The 19130-nt window shown below is 42.7% G+C and overlaps 2 protein-coding genes across 5 annotated transcripts in view; both read right to left on the bottom strand.

The window, feature by feature from the left end:
• The window catches only part of TFDP1 (transcription factor Dp-1), a 49128-nt gene extending 38799 nt beyond the window's left edge, over nt 1-10329 (bottom strand). The window contains exons 1-2 of one of the 4 annotated variants that reach the window (XM_050905613.1): nt 10285-10329; nt 8611-8695 (exon numbers count right to left, since the gene is read on the bottom strand). In XM_050905613.1, coding sequence (XP_050761570.1) covers nt 8611-8622 — 12 coding nt within the window. In that variant the 5' untranslated portion in view covers nt 8623-8695; nt 10285-10329. Of the gene's footprint in view, nt 1-6062; nt 6323-8610; nt 8696-9596; nt 9631-10284 lie in introns of those variants that run through there. The other 3 variants (XM_050905621.1, XM_050905606.1, XM_050905600.1) reach the window with 3 other exon arrangements.
• A 6358-nt stretch (nt 10330-16687) lies between these two features.
• TMCO3 (transmembrane and coiled-coil domains 3) overlaps nt 16688-19130 on the bottom strand; it is a 35576-nt gene continuing 33133 nt past the window's right edge. Inside the window, exon 14 of the mRNA XM_050915351.1 lies at nt 16688-17788. Within this exon, the coding sequence (XP_050771308.1) occupies nt 17675-17788 (114 nt within the window). The 3' untranslated portion in view covers nt 16688-17674. The remainder of the gene's footprint in view (nt 17789-19130) is intronic.

Below are 19130 nucleotides of genomic sequence, written 5' to 3'. Positions count from 1 at the left end.
TAAACCTTTAAAAAACAGAAAGGATTCAAGCTGAATTTGGACTGAAGGACAAGGAACCTATAAAAGCATGACCAAGAAGTTTGACTAAAACGAGACTGAACAAGTATACGTGCTATGTCTATCAGGTTTAACCGGAGAGGATGGTCCCCCCCACTACTCTGAGATAAGTAAATATGGGGAACAGAAGGGTGCTTTTCTGCCACAGAAATACCTCTTCTACCTTGCTTCTAGGTAACAAGCCCATTTTAAGTATACTCCCTGAAAAAGAGCTGAAAGAAGAGCAAAAAGGGTTGAGATAAATGGAAACAGAGGTATTTGCCAAAAGGTATTTCTCAGAACAGAAATTTTCAGTTGCTAACAGCAGATTAAGCCCACTAGACTGAGGCACAGGACTGGGTTTGACAACAAAACAAGAGATGTGGGTGCCAAAAATACAACAATGGTTAAAGAATGGGAGTCAGAATGGGACAGACAGAAAAGCAATTTTGGGACTGGCTGGGAAAGAGAAAGCGAGCTAGAAAATCAAATGGAAGATGGCAGATTAAGAATTGAGGTAGAGAAACTGGGAGTCACTGAAAAAGTACAGGCAACAGAACTGATGAGAACCTACGAGAGAGCTTTAATAGAACAAGGAGATCAGACCCTGTGAGGAGAAGGGAAGAACACAGGAACTGGGAAGACAAATACTATCTATTCTAAACTACAACTGAAAGGGTAAATGAGCTGGGACTCAGACTGAGAAGTTCAAAATAAATCAGGAAAGAAGTAAAGACAGAACCAGAAAATGGAGAAATTGGAAAGGAAAAGTATTCCCGTTAAGAGTACATTTCCTCCCAGAGCTTGTCAAAGGCATCAGGAGGATGCCTCTGCTGTCTACAGGCATTTGGAAAGCCTACTAGCAAACAACCATACATCTTGTGCAAACTGCACCTAACTTGATCCATACAGAATGACAAGCCCTAGTCATTTTACTGCTTAAGAGTAGGCAATAAATGTAAAGGTCCTATGCCATGCAATTTTACTATGTGTCACTTCACAGACAATGTAGGGGTTTTTTTGTTTGCCTTATTTTAATATCAGGAAGCAACAGACACAACAGAAAATTAGCACAGCTACAAAGCAGAGAAAAGCTTATAATCAGAAATAACGCAGCTTAAACAACCTTAATTCTTCTTTCACCCCATCCGTATGCAAATGTCATTTGTAACAAGGTGATAACACATTATTTTTCTCATCAGATTCTCATCTCATTCAGGGACCAAAGCAAACATGCTCTGGGAATGAATCATCATGTAACTGCAGGAGACTATTTTTATGGGACATCCAATTCATTTTTTGCAAAAATTAACAGGCAATTAAGATATGAAGTAGAGGATTGCAGAAAAGGAAAGAAAGTTCTTAAATTTAAAACATTTGAATTTCATTTTGAAAATGAAGTCAGTGAGAACTATTCTTTACTGTGTAAAGTAATATAAAAGAACTTTTAAAGTCAGGCTGTAGGAGTCTGATCCTGCAAAATTCTCAGACGTGTTATTCTACTCTGTCTCAGTAGCCTTCTGAAACAGAGATCATACCACATCCTCAGTTCATGGCAGCATCTTCAAGATTAATGTGTTTGTCAACCACTCAGCAATGAGCTATACCATAGAAATGAGCTTTCCAAAAAGTCTATTTGAATTACTGGCACCTTAACTAGCAAGGCATAGTCAAAGCACTAGATATTAATATTAGATATTCTGGATCACACAGAATTGTGAAGGTAAAAACTAAACATGGGTTAGTAGCTCAGTTAAGCATTGTTGATCTTTGGTCTGAATATAGGCTCCACTGATACTGCACAGAAGCTGGACACTGAGTATACACAGAATGACACCTGAGGTCTCCTTATTGCAGAGTATGTCAAGACCGTTAGCTTTCTTGGCTCTTCCTTCTGAACAGAGCAACAAGTCTATTAATTCAGCAAAAATTAAATGAAGAATTCATTTTGAAGATGAGTCAAATAGTGGTCCAGTCTAAGCATCCACACAGATCAAAAATACCACAGGAGTTAAAATCATTATAATGTGTTGTTTCTTACAGTAATTCAATTGCCCAAGTGATATAATCCTTGCAAAATTTAAAGCTGACACCCCCAAAACTAACTGCGAAGCTGTAAGAATGAAGCAAAATGGAGTATGGGATTCCTAGGGTGAACATGACCAAAGCACTGGTTTGCCACTTCTACCACATAAATTAATCCGAAAATAAAAATCATCATTTGTGTCCTCCTGGACTAAATACTCATACGCAGAGAGGCACCAGCAGCAGCCACTTCCACAACTAGCTCCTGGTGCCGTTCTCGGTTTTACCTTAAGAGATTTTTGGATTCCCAGCCAAATCAAATCTTTACAGCAGTTTGTTCAACAGCATCTGAACCACAGCTGAAATCAACAAGTCATGTTAAACAGGACTCATTCCGAAACCATTTGCCTCACCAACCTCCTTATCAGTGTATTATGAGGCTACAGCAGCCCACAACATAATTTTAAAGAAAGTCTGTGTAACCATTAAGGCAATACTGGGACACATAGCAAACGTAATGTAATGCAACACAAGACAAGTAGCCAGCAGCTTTTTTCAGGATATGGACCACTGTCAACCTTTAAAATCAAGTTGTCCGCTACCTGAGAACCACTTCAACATAGAGAATGTTTAGCAAAGATTGGCCCATTTTTCCTCCCACTTCTATTTAGCCACAATAAATCTCCATTAAATGATATCCAGGCAAGCAAATACAAACACTAAAATAAGTGATCCCTAGTTTAACTTAACTTTTAAGAGCTGCATTTTTGTTTAGCATGTTGTCAGCACAGTGTATTTACTCAGTAATACTACAAATATATATCTATATAGAGCCACTACCATTAATTGACACATACAATTAATAAAGAAGTTAAATACTTGAAGGCTACAAGAAAATGCTTTATTTACACAAATAAATTGACAAGGTGACAGGCAACTTTTGAGTTGCTATTTTCTGACTTATAAATACAAACCAACATAAGAAAAAAAGGGAAACTCTTATTGTGTATTTGGAATGTAAAAAGGAGAGCTTAAAGATCACTTTCCTTCTGCCTTCTTCTAAAAAATGTTTTTAAAAAAAATTTTAACAACATTCGAAATCCCAGACTGAGATACCTTTTTAGAAGACCTAATTTCATAATATTATTTGATCTTCAGTTTGCAAACTTCTGAACACATTAGAACTCACTAAAAACAAATAGAAACAGATCAAGCTACCGAGAAGTCGCTGAACTAAAATATCAAAAAAGGTGCATGAACCACTTGAGATCCACTAAAGACTTTTCTAGTCTGCCTCACTGAAATTCCCAGTACTTAACCAAAAATAAACACAAAAGGAGAAACACATGCTGATATTTTAAGAAAAGTCTGAAAAATGTTTTGAAGACTTTTCAATACTTTCTAGGCATTGAAAGTGCATCATGTAAAAAAGATCCAAAACACATCTTTTTTCGTACTTCCACTAGGCTCTTTTTTTAAACCCATCCCAAATGTAACTTTTTCAGACTGCAAAAACTTGCTCAAGATTGACGTAGAAGCACCACATGAAAACTATTAAAAAGTACAACTTTTGTGGTGTTCTGGCAAAATTAATATACAGAAGCACAGACCTACTTCTTTCCCCAAATTTAGCAGACCTATTGACCCATCCAGTAAAGCTGCGGTTAGAAATTAGTTTGCTGTGTGTTTTTTTAACTACTCTTTGAGCAAAATGTTAATACAGTGAAATAAATTCATTGGATTAAACTACATACCCGAATGTATTCTGAGTACTCAATTAAAATAAACCATCAACGTTAGTCCCTACATCTCCAGATATCTTAAACAGTAATGTTAGATCAGGTGCTGAACTTTGTGCAAGCAGAACTTCTTACATGGTGTCCTCACATTTACACATGTGCACAGTGCTTCCTTTGCAAAGTCAGATACATGGGCCATAGCTACTACTCAATGAGATTAAAAGCACCATGAAATACTAAGAGATACAATAAGTTTTATGCAAACTAGAGATCAAGAGAAAAATCCCTCAAAGTTATTCAAGCAAAAGATGACAGTAGAATAAAACATAATTTTTTTAAAAAAATTCAAAAATCTAATCTTAGAACGAGTGGTTCCAAAGCCAATGCCACTGTCAGCAACCTATGCAACAGTAAAATGCATGAGCTTTGCAGACAAACAGCTCTCAAGAAAGATATTTTAGTCTCTCAGAAATTCTGAAGGATAACAGTGGTGTGTCAGTTTAGAAAGCTTGTGAAACACCACATTAGTTTTCAAGTGCATGTTCTTCATGAACAGTTATTTTTTTTTTAATGACTGGAAACAGTCCATGCAATAATGCTGAACAACTGAAACAATCATAAGCAACTGCTACTATATAGATATTTCATTTACATAATTCTTCTATTTTGATATATGTAATTTTCAAGATCAGAAGGAATCTTACTCATGCCTTATGTCTAGCCCCTTTCTCCTCAGTACTTGCTGTTAACACCATGCATTGGACTATCCCCTCTAATAGATCCAGTTCCAGCAAGTGACACCTGCTTCTTCTCTTCTATTTAACAGTGGGTCTTAAAGAAAAGAGCCACAAGCTTCTCTTTCTTTATGGCTGCTTGAGAGGCCTCAACAGTTTACTTGCAACAGAAGTAACTGAGAGGAGAAACAGGGTCACACCACAAGTTGGACCTTCAGCTACACTACAGAAACTCGTAATTTAGTAGTGGAAGGTATGTTAACCATTGATACTAAAAGTATTTATTGTCTTAATTTACAGATAATTCTCAATATATAACTGAATATAAGAGGCCAGCAAGGTGTCCTCAGTCTTATAGTGGGAGCTGGAAGACAAAAAATTCAGTTACCAAATTTACCTTCTTGCTACAGTAATTCCTGCTCCTTCTTTTGATGCTGCATCCCGCCTAGTTTTAAGCACGTCAAGGATGGACAGGTCACCGTTTCACCTAGGGAACTGCACTCCCCACCAAACTATTAATCCCATGAATCCAGTGAGTAGAACAGGTCAGCTGAGGACCTCAGTGTGTATGTTTGACTCCTCCAGCTCCTGCCTGGAAGGTGTCACACTTGTAAGCAGTGGAACAGTTTACAGTAGACTCAGCAAAGTCTTAGAGAATGACACTGATTAACCAGAAAGAGGGATACTGGCCAAGCTGGAGTTTCTGGAGATTGTCTGCATGTGATGACTACCTCTGTCTCAGACCAAGAAACTTCCCATACAGTGCAAATGCACATGTCAAACTGTACCCAGCTCTACTGACCTCAACTTAATTTGTCATTCAGCCTCTGACAAGCAATAGAATGATCCCACTCCCAAGGTACAGAAGTCCTTGAGATACTGCAATTGGTGTTCTCTCGTCCACACATGGTTTTTTTCCATTGTTTCCTTAAATTACACAAAAAGTAAAGTCTTTCTAGTAACTAAGATCTTCTGAATTGAATGTGATATTCCGCAGCCAATCTGCCCGATTCTGTTAGAATTGCTTCTCAGCTCCACACAATGCTCATTTACATAAAACCAAAAATGGCTATGCTCATTACTATTACCAGATCACACTGGAAAATTAGTTTGCTCCTTTTTTCCCCCATTACATTTATTGCATTCCAGATCCCCTATCCTTTATATAACAGTTTTCAAAAATTAAGTTGTTACACCCACAGATACTTTAACCTTTACAAGCTAGTATTTCTTTTTCCATTATTATTTTTCAACTTACCCAGCTATAACATTACTTGTGATTATGCTCTTAAACTCCACCTGCAGGCTCTTAATTAAGGTGCTACATATAAACATATCTTGGCCCCCCCCCCCCCCCCAGCTTCCTGACCACTGCTGAGGAAAGGAAAGTATTGTGCAAAAAAATCAATGCTTTGTTGCTTATTTATTGTACACTCTGAAAAGCATTAGCGGGATACATTTTAAAGTAACATTTAACAGAATTTAGACTTGGGTCAAATAGCTCATAAGCATTATCTTGCCAGCTTACCTGATCAGTATTTTTGTAATTATTTAATCCTTTATAAAAACACTTCATTGGGTTTGCCAGTATTCTCCATCATGCTCCCCACTTGTTCAATTATCCAGTGAAGTCTCAGTCTGCAAACTTGTACAAGTATTTGACTATTCAAACAGGTCTTTTCAAATTATAGGTTTTATAAAGAGGTATCAAAAGAAGAGCTGGAAGCGAGCAACAAAAGGAAAAGTGCTCTCCTGCAGCAGGTGGGAGGAGGGGTTCAGTAGGAGCATGTTCTCTTGTGGCGCCCTGGCTCCACACCTTCCTCTTCTGCAGGGCTCCCTGCTTCACCATCACCAGAGCAAGCACTGGCCCCAGCAGCACAGAGTAAGAGTGGGACGCACATCGAGCCTGTGTTCCCAGGCTGGAGCACACTGAAGCATGCTTGGCCATGTAAATGCCACCTGAAGCCCAGACTTAGCATCGCAGCAGCACAGCCCTTACCACAGTTTAGCCATCTCAGCTCTGCTGAGAAAAAGGGAAGGAAGGGGTGGGGGCATTCATCAACTATGCCATCTTCTTCACCACGACATCTCACAGTCAGTTAGCGCACTTGATAGGTGACATGGCAGAACCACAAGCCATTAATCACAGCAATATTTCCATGTCAGAATGTTTAAATTTACAGCGGTGAAGGTCTTCATAGACTCAATGCCCAGAAATTTAGTGATACTGTCTCTATCACGATTAATTCCATTATTTTGCTAGGAAAAGAACTTGGATTTTGGACAAAAAATACGAGAATAATTCTCTTCCTTTCTGAAAATCCACAAAGTGTTATATCAATTAGCATCTCTATTTTCTAGCATTAAATCAAGCCTAATAGGGCCCATAATCAGACCTGGAAATTTACAATTTCCCAGCATTCACTACACGTTTTAGACATCATGTAATGGTGGGTACGTAATAGTCTGCAAAAAGGTAAGCAGTTCACCTTTCTTCCCTGAGGCAGGATTAAGTATGTGTAGAGGTTTTTAAGAACAGGTTAGACAATCCTTCAATTAAGATTTCATACCCTTTCTAGCCACCCTGTTCCGGTGCTCAAGTACACTTAAAATTTTACCTAAAACCTGACATAGATTTTCATTTTTCCAAATTCAGCTTATTAATTCTTGTAATAGAGATACTGAAAGCAATTTCTTTTCCTATCTGTAGCATCTTCTTCCATTTCTGAAGTTTATTATCATGTATGCTATTCCTCCCTTAACTACTCTCTTTTCTAGAATAAGCCAGATCTTTAAAAAATGAGGTTCGTTCTTAAATGTCTTATTCTCCTCCTGCTCCCCTAGACCTTCTAGGGTATTCATCTGTATTTCCAGGTGCTAGCACTTCCTCACTTAGTTGATCTCTCCCCCAAAAGCTAATATTAAACAAACATACTTTAGTATCTCAATTACTTTGAACTGTTTCAATTTCATCTCCTAGTCTAACATTCCTCTTTCGTTTTCTTCCCGCTTATACAGCCTTTCATTCCCTGAACTCTGCTATCTGTAACGTACTTGGCCACCCTTATCTATTCCAGGCAAGCTTTGAGTGACTATGTGTTTGTGGTTGCTTCTCCGCACATTAAAATGTTTTTCAGTTGCTTCTGAACTACTAGAACTCTCTACAAGATTAATTTGTTAAACCAATCACTATTTCATGGAAATTCTCGCTATTTGAAAGCTACAACAGTCCACATTAGATTGTAACCTGCTGTTTTAAGAATTTGAATTGTATCACTTTTCCTTAGCTTGCATACTGTTGTTTTTGGGGTTTTTTTTGAAAGGGAGATATATTATAATTCGAATACGGAGTACTATCTTGTCTTATTTTCAATAAGGAAATGTGAAAGCCCAATTATATTAGGTATTAACAATGAATTACATCTTAAAGGCAGAGCCTGTTTAAATTTTTTTTTTTTAAAGTACTGGAATGGGTAAAGAGCAAACATGGTTCAAGAGGTAGGCCACAGACTCAAAGCCACTAACCTTAACGTCAATGGTAATGGAAGTCTATGATGAAAGTCCCCAAAGCCTGTTTTTATGGACACTAACTAGCATCTTTGGATAGACAGAGACAAAACAATGAACACATATGGAGACCGAACCATCTTCACTCCCTTGAATATATGACACCTCCTTGAACACAAGAAAGGCAAAGCTAGTTGACAACAGTAGTCAATGACAGCCCTGTCATCTGAACAGTATTTGCCGGGTTTTTTTAAATCCAATTCAAAACCAAGTTGTCTTAGCATTCAATATGGATACACATAATGCCAATGGCCCAAGTGCTTTTATGAGCATAGTGAATTCTTAAGATTAATTACTCTGAAAAAATGGCTGCAGATCTGAAGTTGTTTTATGCCGTTACATCTGCATGAAAACATAGCCCAGGCTTGATGTACAACATAGATAAAATAAGTTTCATGTATTAATCAATGCCAGCTATTATAAAGCATAACCTCGTTTACTTTTGTTAATAAAACCAAAAAATTCTATGAGCTATGCTTCCACATACGATGTGCTACAAATATACTTACATCTTTTGCCATGTTACCAAAGACTAGAAATCAGTCCTCTTAAAATCTTGACGGCTGCAGGACACAGAGACAATGAGGCTATTTTCTAGAAAGCAAGTAAAGACAACATCAGCTATAAAAATGAAAGGAGGGAAAGTTTTTACAATTGAAATTACTGACTACCACCACAAAAAATTTAGTTAACAAAAACCCGTTTTTAAAGAGCAAAAAGTTTCCTGTCATCGCCAATTCATCCCCTAAGGCCCCCCCCACCCCACGCTCACGTGTGGGAAACACTCCTTTTCCGACAGCGGGGCTGAGCTCTCCCCTGGCAGGAGCGCCCTTCCCCCAGCACGTACCCGATCCCAGCGGGGCAGCAAGCAGCCCACGCTGGGCCGGTCCCTGTCCAGCTGCGCCCCTTGCAACACCGCAGAGCAGGGCGCGGGCAGAAGCGGCGGGGGAAGAGATCACTCCCTTGGCCGCCTCCTCCCCACCCCCATTTCCAGCAGCAGGCACAAGTAGGCCCCAGGGGCCAGCTCCCCCCGGGGCCTTGCAACCCCCTCTCTCCTCCTCCTCCTCGCAGGCGGACGGGCCGCGGCTGCACCGAGAGGCAGAGACTGGCAGTCGCCACCGCGCCTCGGGCACCCAGCGCCCGCCCGCCCGCCTGCCTCCCCCACCGCGCCCCCCGACCAGGGCCTCACCGCCCGGGCAAAGCCCTGAGCCCCGCGCCGCCTCCCCTCGGCAGCGAGGGGCCGCGCTAATCGCCTCAGAGGCGGCGGGGGCACGAGGAAGGGGGGACGCGCCCGCGCGCCAGGCGGCACCGCCGGCGGTGGGGGAGGGGGCGGCGGGCGGGGAGGGGGGGGCGGGGGTGTCCACCCCGTCCCCATCCTCCTCGCCCCGCCGGCGGCAGCACCCCGCGGCGCCCCCACCCCCCCCAACCCCCCCCCCCCGCCGCCCCGATGCTCCCCATCCTCCTCCCGCTGCAGGCCGGCCCGGGCTGCCCGCACCTGAGCGGCCGAAGGCAGAGAGAGCCGGCTCCATCCCCCGCCGCCGCCCCCAGACAGGGACCCGGAGCGCGGAGCGGGAGCACCCCCCGCCCGCCGCCGCGCTGCTGCGGAGGCGCCCAACTGCACATGTGCGGCGGCGCGCGCGCGCGGGCCTGGCGAGCCCGGCGGGAGGGGGCAGGGGAGGAGGGAGCCGGCGCGGGGGGAGGCGGCGGGAGACCAACGGCCCCAACGGCAGCTCGGGCGGGGCGGGGTGGGGGGAGGGGAGGGGGCCGGCAGGGACCGCCCCCCTCCCCGCGCTCCGGGGCGGGGGTGTGGGGGAAAGAGGCCGGGGGGGGGGAGGGTTGGGGGTCTCCCCCGGCGGGCTGTCACTTCCCAAGCCCGCCTCTGGCCCCGCCGGACGCCAGCCTGGCGGGCTCCCGGCCAGCCGCCCCCGTCGGCCGACCCGCCTCGCCCGCCCGCGGCCCCGCACACCTGCCCGCTGGCGCTGCCCCGGCCCGCGCCCCAACCGCCGAGGGGCTGCCCGCTGGGGGGGGGGGGGGGGCACGGACGGGACGGTGAGGGGGCGGCGGGGGGCGGGCGGGCGCGAGCGCAGCGGCCCCTCCCCGGTCCCCGCGCGCGCGACCCCGCCGCTCTTTCCTCTCTCTTCCCCCCCCCCTCGTTGGCAGGGGAAAAAAAAATTGAAACTTACACTTTTGTGCGTCCCACCGGCGTGACGCTGCGCGCTGACGTCACGGGGGTGTAGCGTGCCTTGCACGGGCACACGCGGAGCGGCTAAGCCAACCGCCCGCCGCTCCATGGGCGGAGGGAGCATGCGCGGGATTTTCGCGCCTTCCGACTCCCCGCCCTGCGGCGCTCGCAGCGAGCGCGCGGGAAGCATCGGCGCGAGATTGCTCTTCGGCCCCGGCGGCCGCTGCCGCCGCCGAGCACGTGGTCGCCGGCGCGCGCGCGGGCGGGCGGGCGGGAGCCGCCTGCCGCGTCGCGCTGTGAGGGGGCGGGAAGGCGCCGGGTTCCTCCGTGCCCTTATCGCTGCGGGACACGGCCCGCGCCTTGGCACCACCGCCGCGAGGAGGGCCGGGCCGGGCCAGGCCGCCTCGCCAAGGCTCCGCTGGCCAGCCCCCGTCACGGCCGAGGAGCGAGGCCGGGCCCCCGTGCTGCCGAGCGGGATTCTGGGGGGCACGGGTGCTGGCAGTGAGAAGCGGGAGCCAGCGGCACAGGGCGGTGCGGTTAGTTGCTACAACATCCTGCCGGTGCTTCCTCATCACGTTCTGTCTGGCCGTTACTTAAGCAAGTTCGCTTCCAGTGATCATTACTAAAATTAGGATTTTACAGTAATCCAAGTAAAAGTTTTCTGTTAGGCGACTGCTGCTCTCAACCTTGAACTAGGCCAGAACTACACCAAAAAACTCGGCACTCACGCTGACACCTCCAGACTGAAACCTCTGCGTGCCCCCCAAATGCCAGCTGTGTGCAGCGACAGCCCCAGAAACGGTGCATGTTAGCTAGGGTTGTGTGATGTAATTACACAAGAATGATGTAATTGTTGGCAAAAAGCTTTCAGCATGCGTAGTGGGGGCTATAAAGGCATAGCTATAACAGTGGAAACTGCAGCAAATTCAAAGAGCTCAAAAGCTGTGTTGCTGATAGGAGTGGATGGATATGAGACGATTTGATGGAGGGGGAAGCTGCACACACTTCTGCATGTACAAGCCTGCAGTACAAGGCTGTTCGTAACACCGTCAAGAGGGGAGCAGGAAGCAAAAGGTTCGTTCTTTCTCCAAAACCATGCTGCTTCCTGATCATGCCTGGGAAAGACGACAGGACCAGCAGAGCCACTACACAGAAACAGCAGAACAATCTAGCACAGAAGCCAGAGAAGATGCATTTCATCAGTTGACTAGATTCACAGTTACTTTTATACCTTACTCAATTTTTTTTTTTTTTTTTTTTTTTTACAATGTTGGGGAGTTGTGTTTTATAAAAAGTGAGGAAACACTACCTACCTTCATTTTCTTAATAAATAGTAATCTTGGAAGTTTTTGATTCACGGTAACCCCCCCCTTGCTGCTCTGGGGTTCCATGGCTGCTCACACAGTAGCCTGCTCTGATAACAACCATTATTATCCCATTTCTTCATTCTTTTTGACTAAGCTTGATGGCAGTGGACATCAAAGGAAGAAGATGATAATGAAAATGTGTTTATAACGGTTTATAACTTTTCAGAAAGAGGCAGGAACTTCCACACACAAAAAAACATGAAGCACCCCAAGCCAGCTGCAGAAAAAATGCTTCCTGAAAGACGTCTCCTCCAGTTGATGGTGCAGCTCTCCGCCCTCCAAGTCATACATACTGTGCCTGTGGATTTAAACTATCTATATATTTCAAGTCCCTGCCCGCACCCCTTTTTACATTAATTCTTGTAGAAAAAACTTTTCCGCTATCCCGACTGCCATGAGCTCCTGCAGTCTCCAGGAATGCACCCTCAGCAGGGTCTGTCTGTCCCAGGGTGAAGAAGGGACTACAAAAGCAGCACACATGCTTTTAAAAAGGTAGAATTAAACAACTGCGCTAAGATACAAAGCATTTCCTCTGCTGTTTTAAGTTTTACTTAAGAGACTAGTGCCATTTTGAAAAAGTCTCAGGTTGAAGAGAAACCTTCTACCTTCTCTAGTACAAAGCAAAATTGACAGAAACTCATGAATAAAGAAGTAGAAAACAATTCATTAGCAACTGTGATTTGTAGGGACTAAGATAACTATACTAGCTTTCAGAACGGAGGCGCAGTGGCAATCAAAGGACAGAATACAAACCTCGCACCACTACCCGCTTTTGCAAACTACACAGCTTCTCTGCAAACATCAGAATTGATGCCTTCTTGACCCTAGTCAGTAAGGAAACAGTGGCTGAAGACCACCTTTTTTAGTTACTCAAATTCATCTATTTATGCTTGTCATGTAATCTTGCTGTGCTGCTCATGCTTCCCGGTAAGCCTCTCTTTGCCCCGAGCTGCTCGCAAGACAACTGAACAAGCATGAACAAGAGGGGGTGTCCTGGTTTGCTAGCATTTATTTTGACACATTACTAACTGCCCAAGCATACCCGCTCCCAGGTGTTCTTTTCCTCTTTAGCAGAAGGTTGTTCACAACTAATCTGAAGTGTTTGTAGCAGTGGAAAAACCTTCAGCGTTTCTCTAATCTCCGAGCACGCCTTTCTCGGGCATTTTGGAGCTTTAGGACTTCGTTTGCATTTGTAGTGGTGAAAGGCTGTTCCAGCTCACGACTGTTTTCTGTGGCCTGCCTCCCCCTTTTAAGTGTGCTTGAAAAGGAGAACGGATCACAACTTTAAACAGCATCAGCGTGGCAGAACTGTGCGACAGACACAAGGAACCTGTGTTTCAAAAGGTCATCTAGTCTATAGACAGAAACCTAGGACAGATGCCAGAGGACATGCACGTGGACATACTTTGACCTACCTGCTTCAGAACTGGAAGCCATACCATCTTAAGAGAGGGACCTGTGCAAGCTCTTGGCGTCAATAAAGACCTAATACCAGTTGACAAGCTTGTCAGCATCTGGCCTCGTTGGGAGGTAGCATCTCCCAATTCTCAAGTTTCTGCTCTATTTTAGGAAATAAAAAATAGAGCTTGGTACCGTAACCTTGAAAGCGTTGGCATTCCCTGATCTAGATTTTGTCCCCCAAGGCAGGATCAGTTGTCCCTAAGCCACCCTGGTCACACAATTTTCCAGTTTGTTCTTTGTCTCCAGCAATCAGGAGATTTTCCTAGTCTTCACTGTCCTTACTGTCAATTAAGGTTTTCCCACCCGGCAGTGGTAATGACTCATCAGAGGCAGTGGGAGAACCAAAGCAGCGCACCTCCTGGGCTACTAAGTGAAGCTGGTAGAGGCATGCCTTTCCCTTCAGCCTTTTATTTCCTTTAGGGCGGGGTGGGCCACACATCTCCCAGCCCTGAGGCCATCTTGCTGCTCTTCCTTCTCGCTTCACTAGTTTTGTTGGCTCCCTCCTTGTCAGGTCATCTTAATAGTGGATGTCTGGTACTTGCTGCTCCTCATAAGCTATTGCTGTTTCCCACAAAGATGTTAACGCTGTTGGCGTGGCTTGGCATGGCTTGCCTCCTGTCACTCAGGGGTCCAGTTTCCTCCACCTTTGGCACTGCCCATGTGCTGGAGCACTGCCAGGACTGCTTACAGAGCAGAACTACAGATTCCTTCCCTAGACAAACCCCAGGAGTGCTTCTGTGGTTAAGATTGTTCCTGGGTTCACTCCAACAGGCAGCAAGACCACGCTAGGTTTCTCACACCCTCTGTCAAGCATCATCATACAGCACTATTCTGTCATGCTAGGCACCCCCACACGCCTCTCTGCCCGCAAAGCGGAGGATGTCCAACTGTAAAACAAGTAAAATACAAGGTATTGTGAGGCTGCTTTCTCCTCATCTTTGAGGATTATAGGAAGTATGAATTCTTACAGCTTTCAAAAAGCTATGTAGCCCCATGGACTAGGCCACCATGACGGCATTCCTTGAGCCATCCTAGACCCATGCCAGTCACAATTGCAAGAACCTACCTCACAGCTCCCACTAGGTATCTTTCTACTGAGGAACTGAAGCAGCCTGCTCTATATGGGGTGAGCCATAAGTAGGGTGGTTGTAGGTCCATATATACCAGTCTGACCCTGGGGACAGGGAAATGACTCACAAAGTAGAAGCACAGCCCACACTACCAGCTTTTAAACTGCTTTGCTTCCTTCACCCTCATAGGGAACAATGGCCAAAAGTAGCAATTAAGGGGCAACATGCAAGAACTCAAATTTTCAGGGAGAAAGCCACACAAAACAAGCAACGTTACACCCCCCTCCGAAACAAACCAACCAAAAAAACCCCAACCCCAAAACAGGTATGCTGAATGAATTGCTACTCAAGCACAGAGCAGACCCTTCCTTTCCACTCCCTTAAGCTCAGCTTCACCACAGAAATATCTTCTCATCACTTATGAAGTTTCTGCCCTGTACCAGCTTTTCTGTATTCAAGTGATGCTGATCATTAGATGAATGAATGAGATAGAACCACTGTCCAACAAGCTGAAACAAAAATTGCCAGAAAAGACCACCTGTTCTTCAACAAACCGTCAACAAATCAGTAGATTTTCCTTTCAGGGCTTCCAGATCTCCGCTTTAATTTTATCTACTTGACACAGAAAGAGAATATTCCAGAGTACAAGCATAAGGTTCCTGAAAAGCTGCAATTATATCGAAGTGGGCCAATTGTGAAATATTCTCCCCATTTTCCATACAGGCATGACTGATCATTCAGGAATAAGGTCTGTTGTTTCTATCCTAAGATCATATCATGAGACTACTCCATTTTGACATGGAATTATGCATGGAGCCATTATTTGCATTTCAGAAAACATTTACAGTATCTCAATATACCTCCAGATTTCTGAGACAATCTCAAACATCTGACTGTAAACAAACTTACCATATGTCCAATAAGATTAGTAATTTGAACTTACATCTAATATTCAATCAGTCAATCCAAGTCTATGTCAACAAAGAGGCACAGAACATCGACACTCAAATGAGGCTCCTGTTTCTCTTTCCCCAGTTCTCCTGAAGCCTAGCCAAGCCTAGACTGAATCAAAAATTATTTGGGAAAGAAGTGACAGAGATGAGGCAACCAGTAAGGTATCCAGATACTTGCTTTCCTTTTTGGACATGGTACCAAAAGGACTCTTCACCCAACTCATTTAAAAGGTAATCAGGAAAATATTTTCTTTTCTTTAAGAGACACAAACCATCAGTATTTCCTAGTCTCCTAACTGGAATTTTCCAGAGAAGTACAACTAGCCACAGCAATTTATTTAGACAAAAGGTTTACTCATCACAGCTGTAATACTTTGTATAATAGTTTCAAGGGCTAACTAAGAGACATAATGGAAACCATACAGAGGTCTCTACCACAGTCTGTCATAGATACTTTTTTTCCCCCCTGAAACATAGGTGGTAAACTACATGTGAAACAAGCATCTTCCAAAACCAAAATGAGGCATTCAGGAGAGAAGCTTGTATTTCAAGCAGAAACTATAAGCTAGGTCAGTGGATAGAGCAAGATTTCTCTCCCTAGTACAGTTAAGAAACAAATTATTTTAGTGAGGCACCTGAAAAAGAGTAAAATGTCTGAGCTAGTAGGTTGTTAAATGGTACCATAAAACTTTTGAATTACTTCTATATTTTGAATACAAAATATTGAAATACACCAACAAATCAGTTTCAAGTTTCTTTTCTGTTACAGATTAATTTTCTAAAAAACCTATTTTATTTATAGGGCAGCTTTTTCCTCTGCATTTGTCACTGTTCCTTGATAACTTCTGAAACCATTCAAGGAGAGGGGGAATTGCCATACAGTCCTGCAACCTTTATAAAGCATCAGTGCCTGGAGAAAAAGCCCCGAATCCAGTGAGCAAGAACTCAAATATGATGAACGCTACCCTGTCCTAACAGTACGTACATGCTCCAGGCTAGTCCAAGCTGCATTTTGACAAGCCCAAGCTGCATTTTGACAAGCCCAGCAGATGTCAGAGAAAACACAGGAGGAAACTGAGGCTACTATGAGTTGAGGAAAGAGGTATAAAGCACACAAATCCATCCAAAGCTTTGTTTTGCTACTTGGAGGACAGCTTTCATTTTAATTCGCAATTTAAACCTACATAACACGCACTTTTCTAACCATTTGGTGGGTATCAAAGTTATTTCAGATGACAGTATAATACTGACCTAAAGTGTTAATATATCTTTAATAGTATTGTTTTTAGCAGATAAACCTCAAAATGATTTTTAAATTGTTTGTCAGAGTAGACTACAGTTTATGAGTAAGCTTTCTCTACGACACTTAAAGTATGGGCTTTTACAAGGCTTATCCCGCTACAGATAATGTTTTAAAGAACAAAACACATTTAAGATCACATTCAAAACACTGTTTTTTAAAATACCATGATAATTTAAAGAGACTAACAATTTATTCAATGTAAATGCAACGTATAAAGTCATGGAGTTCCAAATACACATCCAGTCTGCCATTTCTAGTTTTGTGCAAATTAATTTACTTAAAATAATTTCAAATCTAGCATCGCGCCAAATAACATCCAACCTCCAAAGTTACAGAACTGATGTTTTTCACATCTGCTTGAAATTAGACTTCCCAGTTTTGTTGAATTTATTTTTGATTTAAAACAAAGAAAAAACCTCTAAACAATTACTGTAACAGCAGTTAGCAACAAGAATGGGTGACAACTGTCAGTCTTCAAATATAACTTATGCCCTTTCTTACCGTCAACTTTTAGTCAAATATGTAAATAAATAAAAGAACTAACAGAAATAAAAGTTACCACTATAAGAAAATACATTATATGCTGCAATTTGGAACAAAATATCATACAATATTGGCTGCATCATTTGGAATATGTATTTGACTGCTTAAAACAGTTTGATGCTAAACAGTTAAACCTTTTCTTTGTGTAGAGGACTACACTTTTACTCACCATTAGAAATGTGTTTTGTGATTAATTTTATACTGGTATATTAAACTCCTAAATGTGAAAATGACTCAAGTCATTTAGTGAAAGAAGATACCATAGGCACCATAATATATATATATTTTTTTCTTTTTAAACAAAATCTGGTGATGAACCAGCAGTAACAAAACAGGATGAAAATTAAAAGGCACATTCAGGCAAAAAATAATCAACACAGTTTGCATGATGTTATATTTTTAAAAAATAATTTATGCTCTGAATAATTGATTGGATCAGGAATAAATATTCTGGCAGATTCTAATCTGTCAGATAGAAAGTAAATTTTGTAAAAGGTGTGCAATTCAAATTATATAATTATTTTTTAATGTTGACTTTTGTTTTGTTTTAAGGTCAGCATAAGGCTTATACCCAAGTGCACGTTAGGAGGACTGACTACTCAAAACCTCTTGTTTTCTGAGTGCATAGAAATATAATGAGCAATGAAGATATTCCTTGCAAGAAGATGTATTCTTGTATATGTGCAAATCTTAATCAAGTACTTGAGCGTCTTTCAGGTCTCGGAACACATTTCATAATCGCAGCTCTCCACAGGGCAGGGGCAAGTAAAAGGCTTAGAGTAGTCACACTCAGAATAAGAAGATAGACCTGAAAATTGCAAATAAAAGCCATTACTTGTCTTATTTACATGGTAAACTAAGAAGTGACTAGAAGTTTGAGGAGATCAGACTCTTCTGGACAGTATTTTCAGGAGACTTCACCTGTCTTCCTAACCAACTATGCATATTGCTACAAAAGCAAACAAGGGCATGCTCAAATCATCTGATTATCTGTTTACCTGGTTTGAAGATACAATTACAAAAACAACATTATGAGCTTATAGAAAAACAATTATTTACACATATAGTTAAGAGGTGAATTTTGAAAGCTCAATGTTTGCTAAAAGGTCAAAGGCCAAATACCACTTTATTTAAAGGAAAAAAAAAAAACATCAAAAACCCACCCAAAACTATTCTGGTTTAATGATATAATGGCAGAGTTCACTACTATTTTGTACACTAAAAAAAAGCAAACAAAAATCCCTTTAAGTCATACTGCACATCTTCTGAAAAAAGATCTTAACTACATAGTCTGAATGAGTCTTATAAAGCAACAGCAGGAAGTAGTTTTGAGGTCTCAAACAGAAGACTGACTTCTGGAAATTTCAGAGCTATATAAACCTATACAGTAGATAATCGTGTGAGAGCTGCCACAGAAAAGAATGAAAGCCTAAAGGCCTCCAAGCGCAGTGGGTGGGCCCCTAAACTGGTTCTGTGATCATGTATGGCTATCTTGAAACTCTATACAAACATACAATATTTATAACTCCTAATTATATGCAGGAGTGAACATGAAGATGAATCACCTTTACCTATACAAGTGAACAGCATTGTGTAAGTTTTTCACATGTGCTTTATTTGGAATTGGTTCCAGCATTATACAGCCCACTTGCTCACACAATGAAAAGCTCGGAGCGCCAGCAGAGTATTTTTGTGAGCAGAAATACAGAGGAGAAAGCAGCTAGCAATAGAAAGTGAGGTCAGTTGTTGTATCTCTATAGCCATAATTTACTTAATTTCACAAAGCAGACTTCATCTTGAAAAACATAATGTTCTCACAGCTTCAATATAAAACTAAGTTTAAGGTTTCTTTCCTAGGGGATTTTTTTCATGACTACTGAAAAAGCTGGTTGTGTCTTCTGCAGAGGATTTAAAATGAACAAGCTTTGCAGGTAAAGATTACAAGTTTGTTTGCTTGTTTAAATGTTAAGGCAAGTTCCACTTCACCATATCTGCTGTCTAGTTCTTATTTACTGATATTTCCTTATTCAAATCCTGTACTCTCATTTACCTCTTTCTATAGCTGTATCAAGATTTTAAAAGCAAAGGCTTCTCAGTCTTAGTGACTTGGGTGCTATCTACAACTCACTACTCAGTTAATAAAGAAGTTG

This window comes from Gymnogyps californianus, chromosome 1 (assembly GCF_018139145.2).
Source record: "Gymnogyps californianus isolate 813 chromosome 1, ASM1813914v2, whole genome shotgun sequence".
Classification (NCBI taxonomy): Eukaryota; Metazoa; Chordata; class Aves; order Accipitriformes; family Cathartidae; genus Gymnogyps; species Gymnogyps californianus.
The sequence above is the reverse complement of the archived record's forward strand: the minus strand, read 5'-3'. Positions and strand labels throughout refer to the sequence as shown.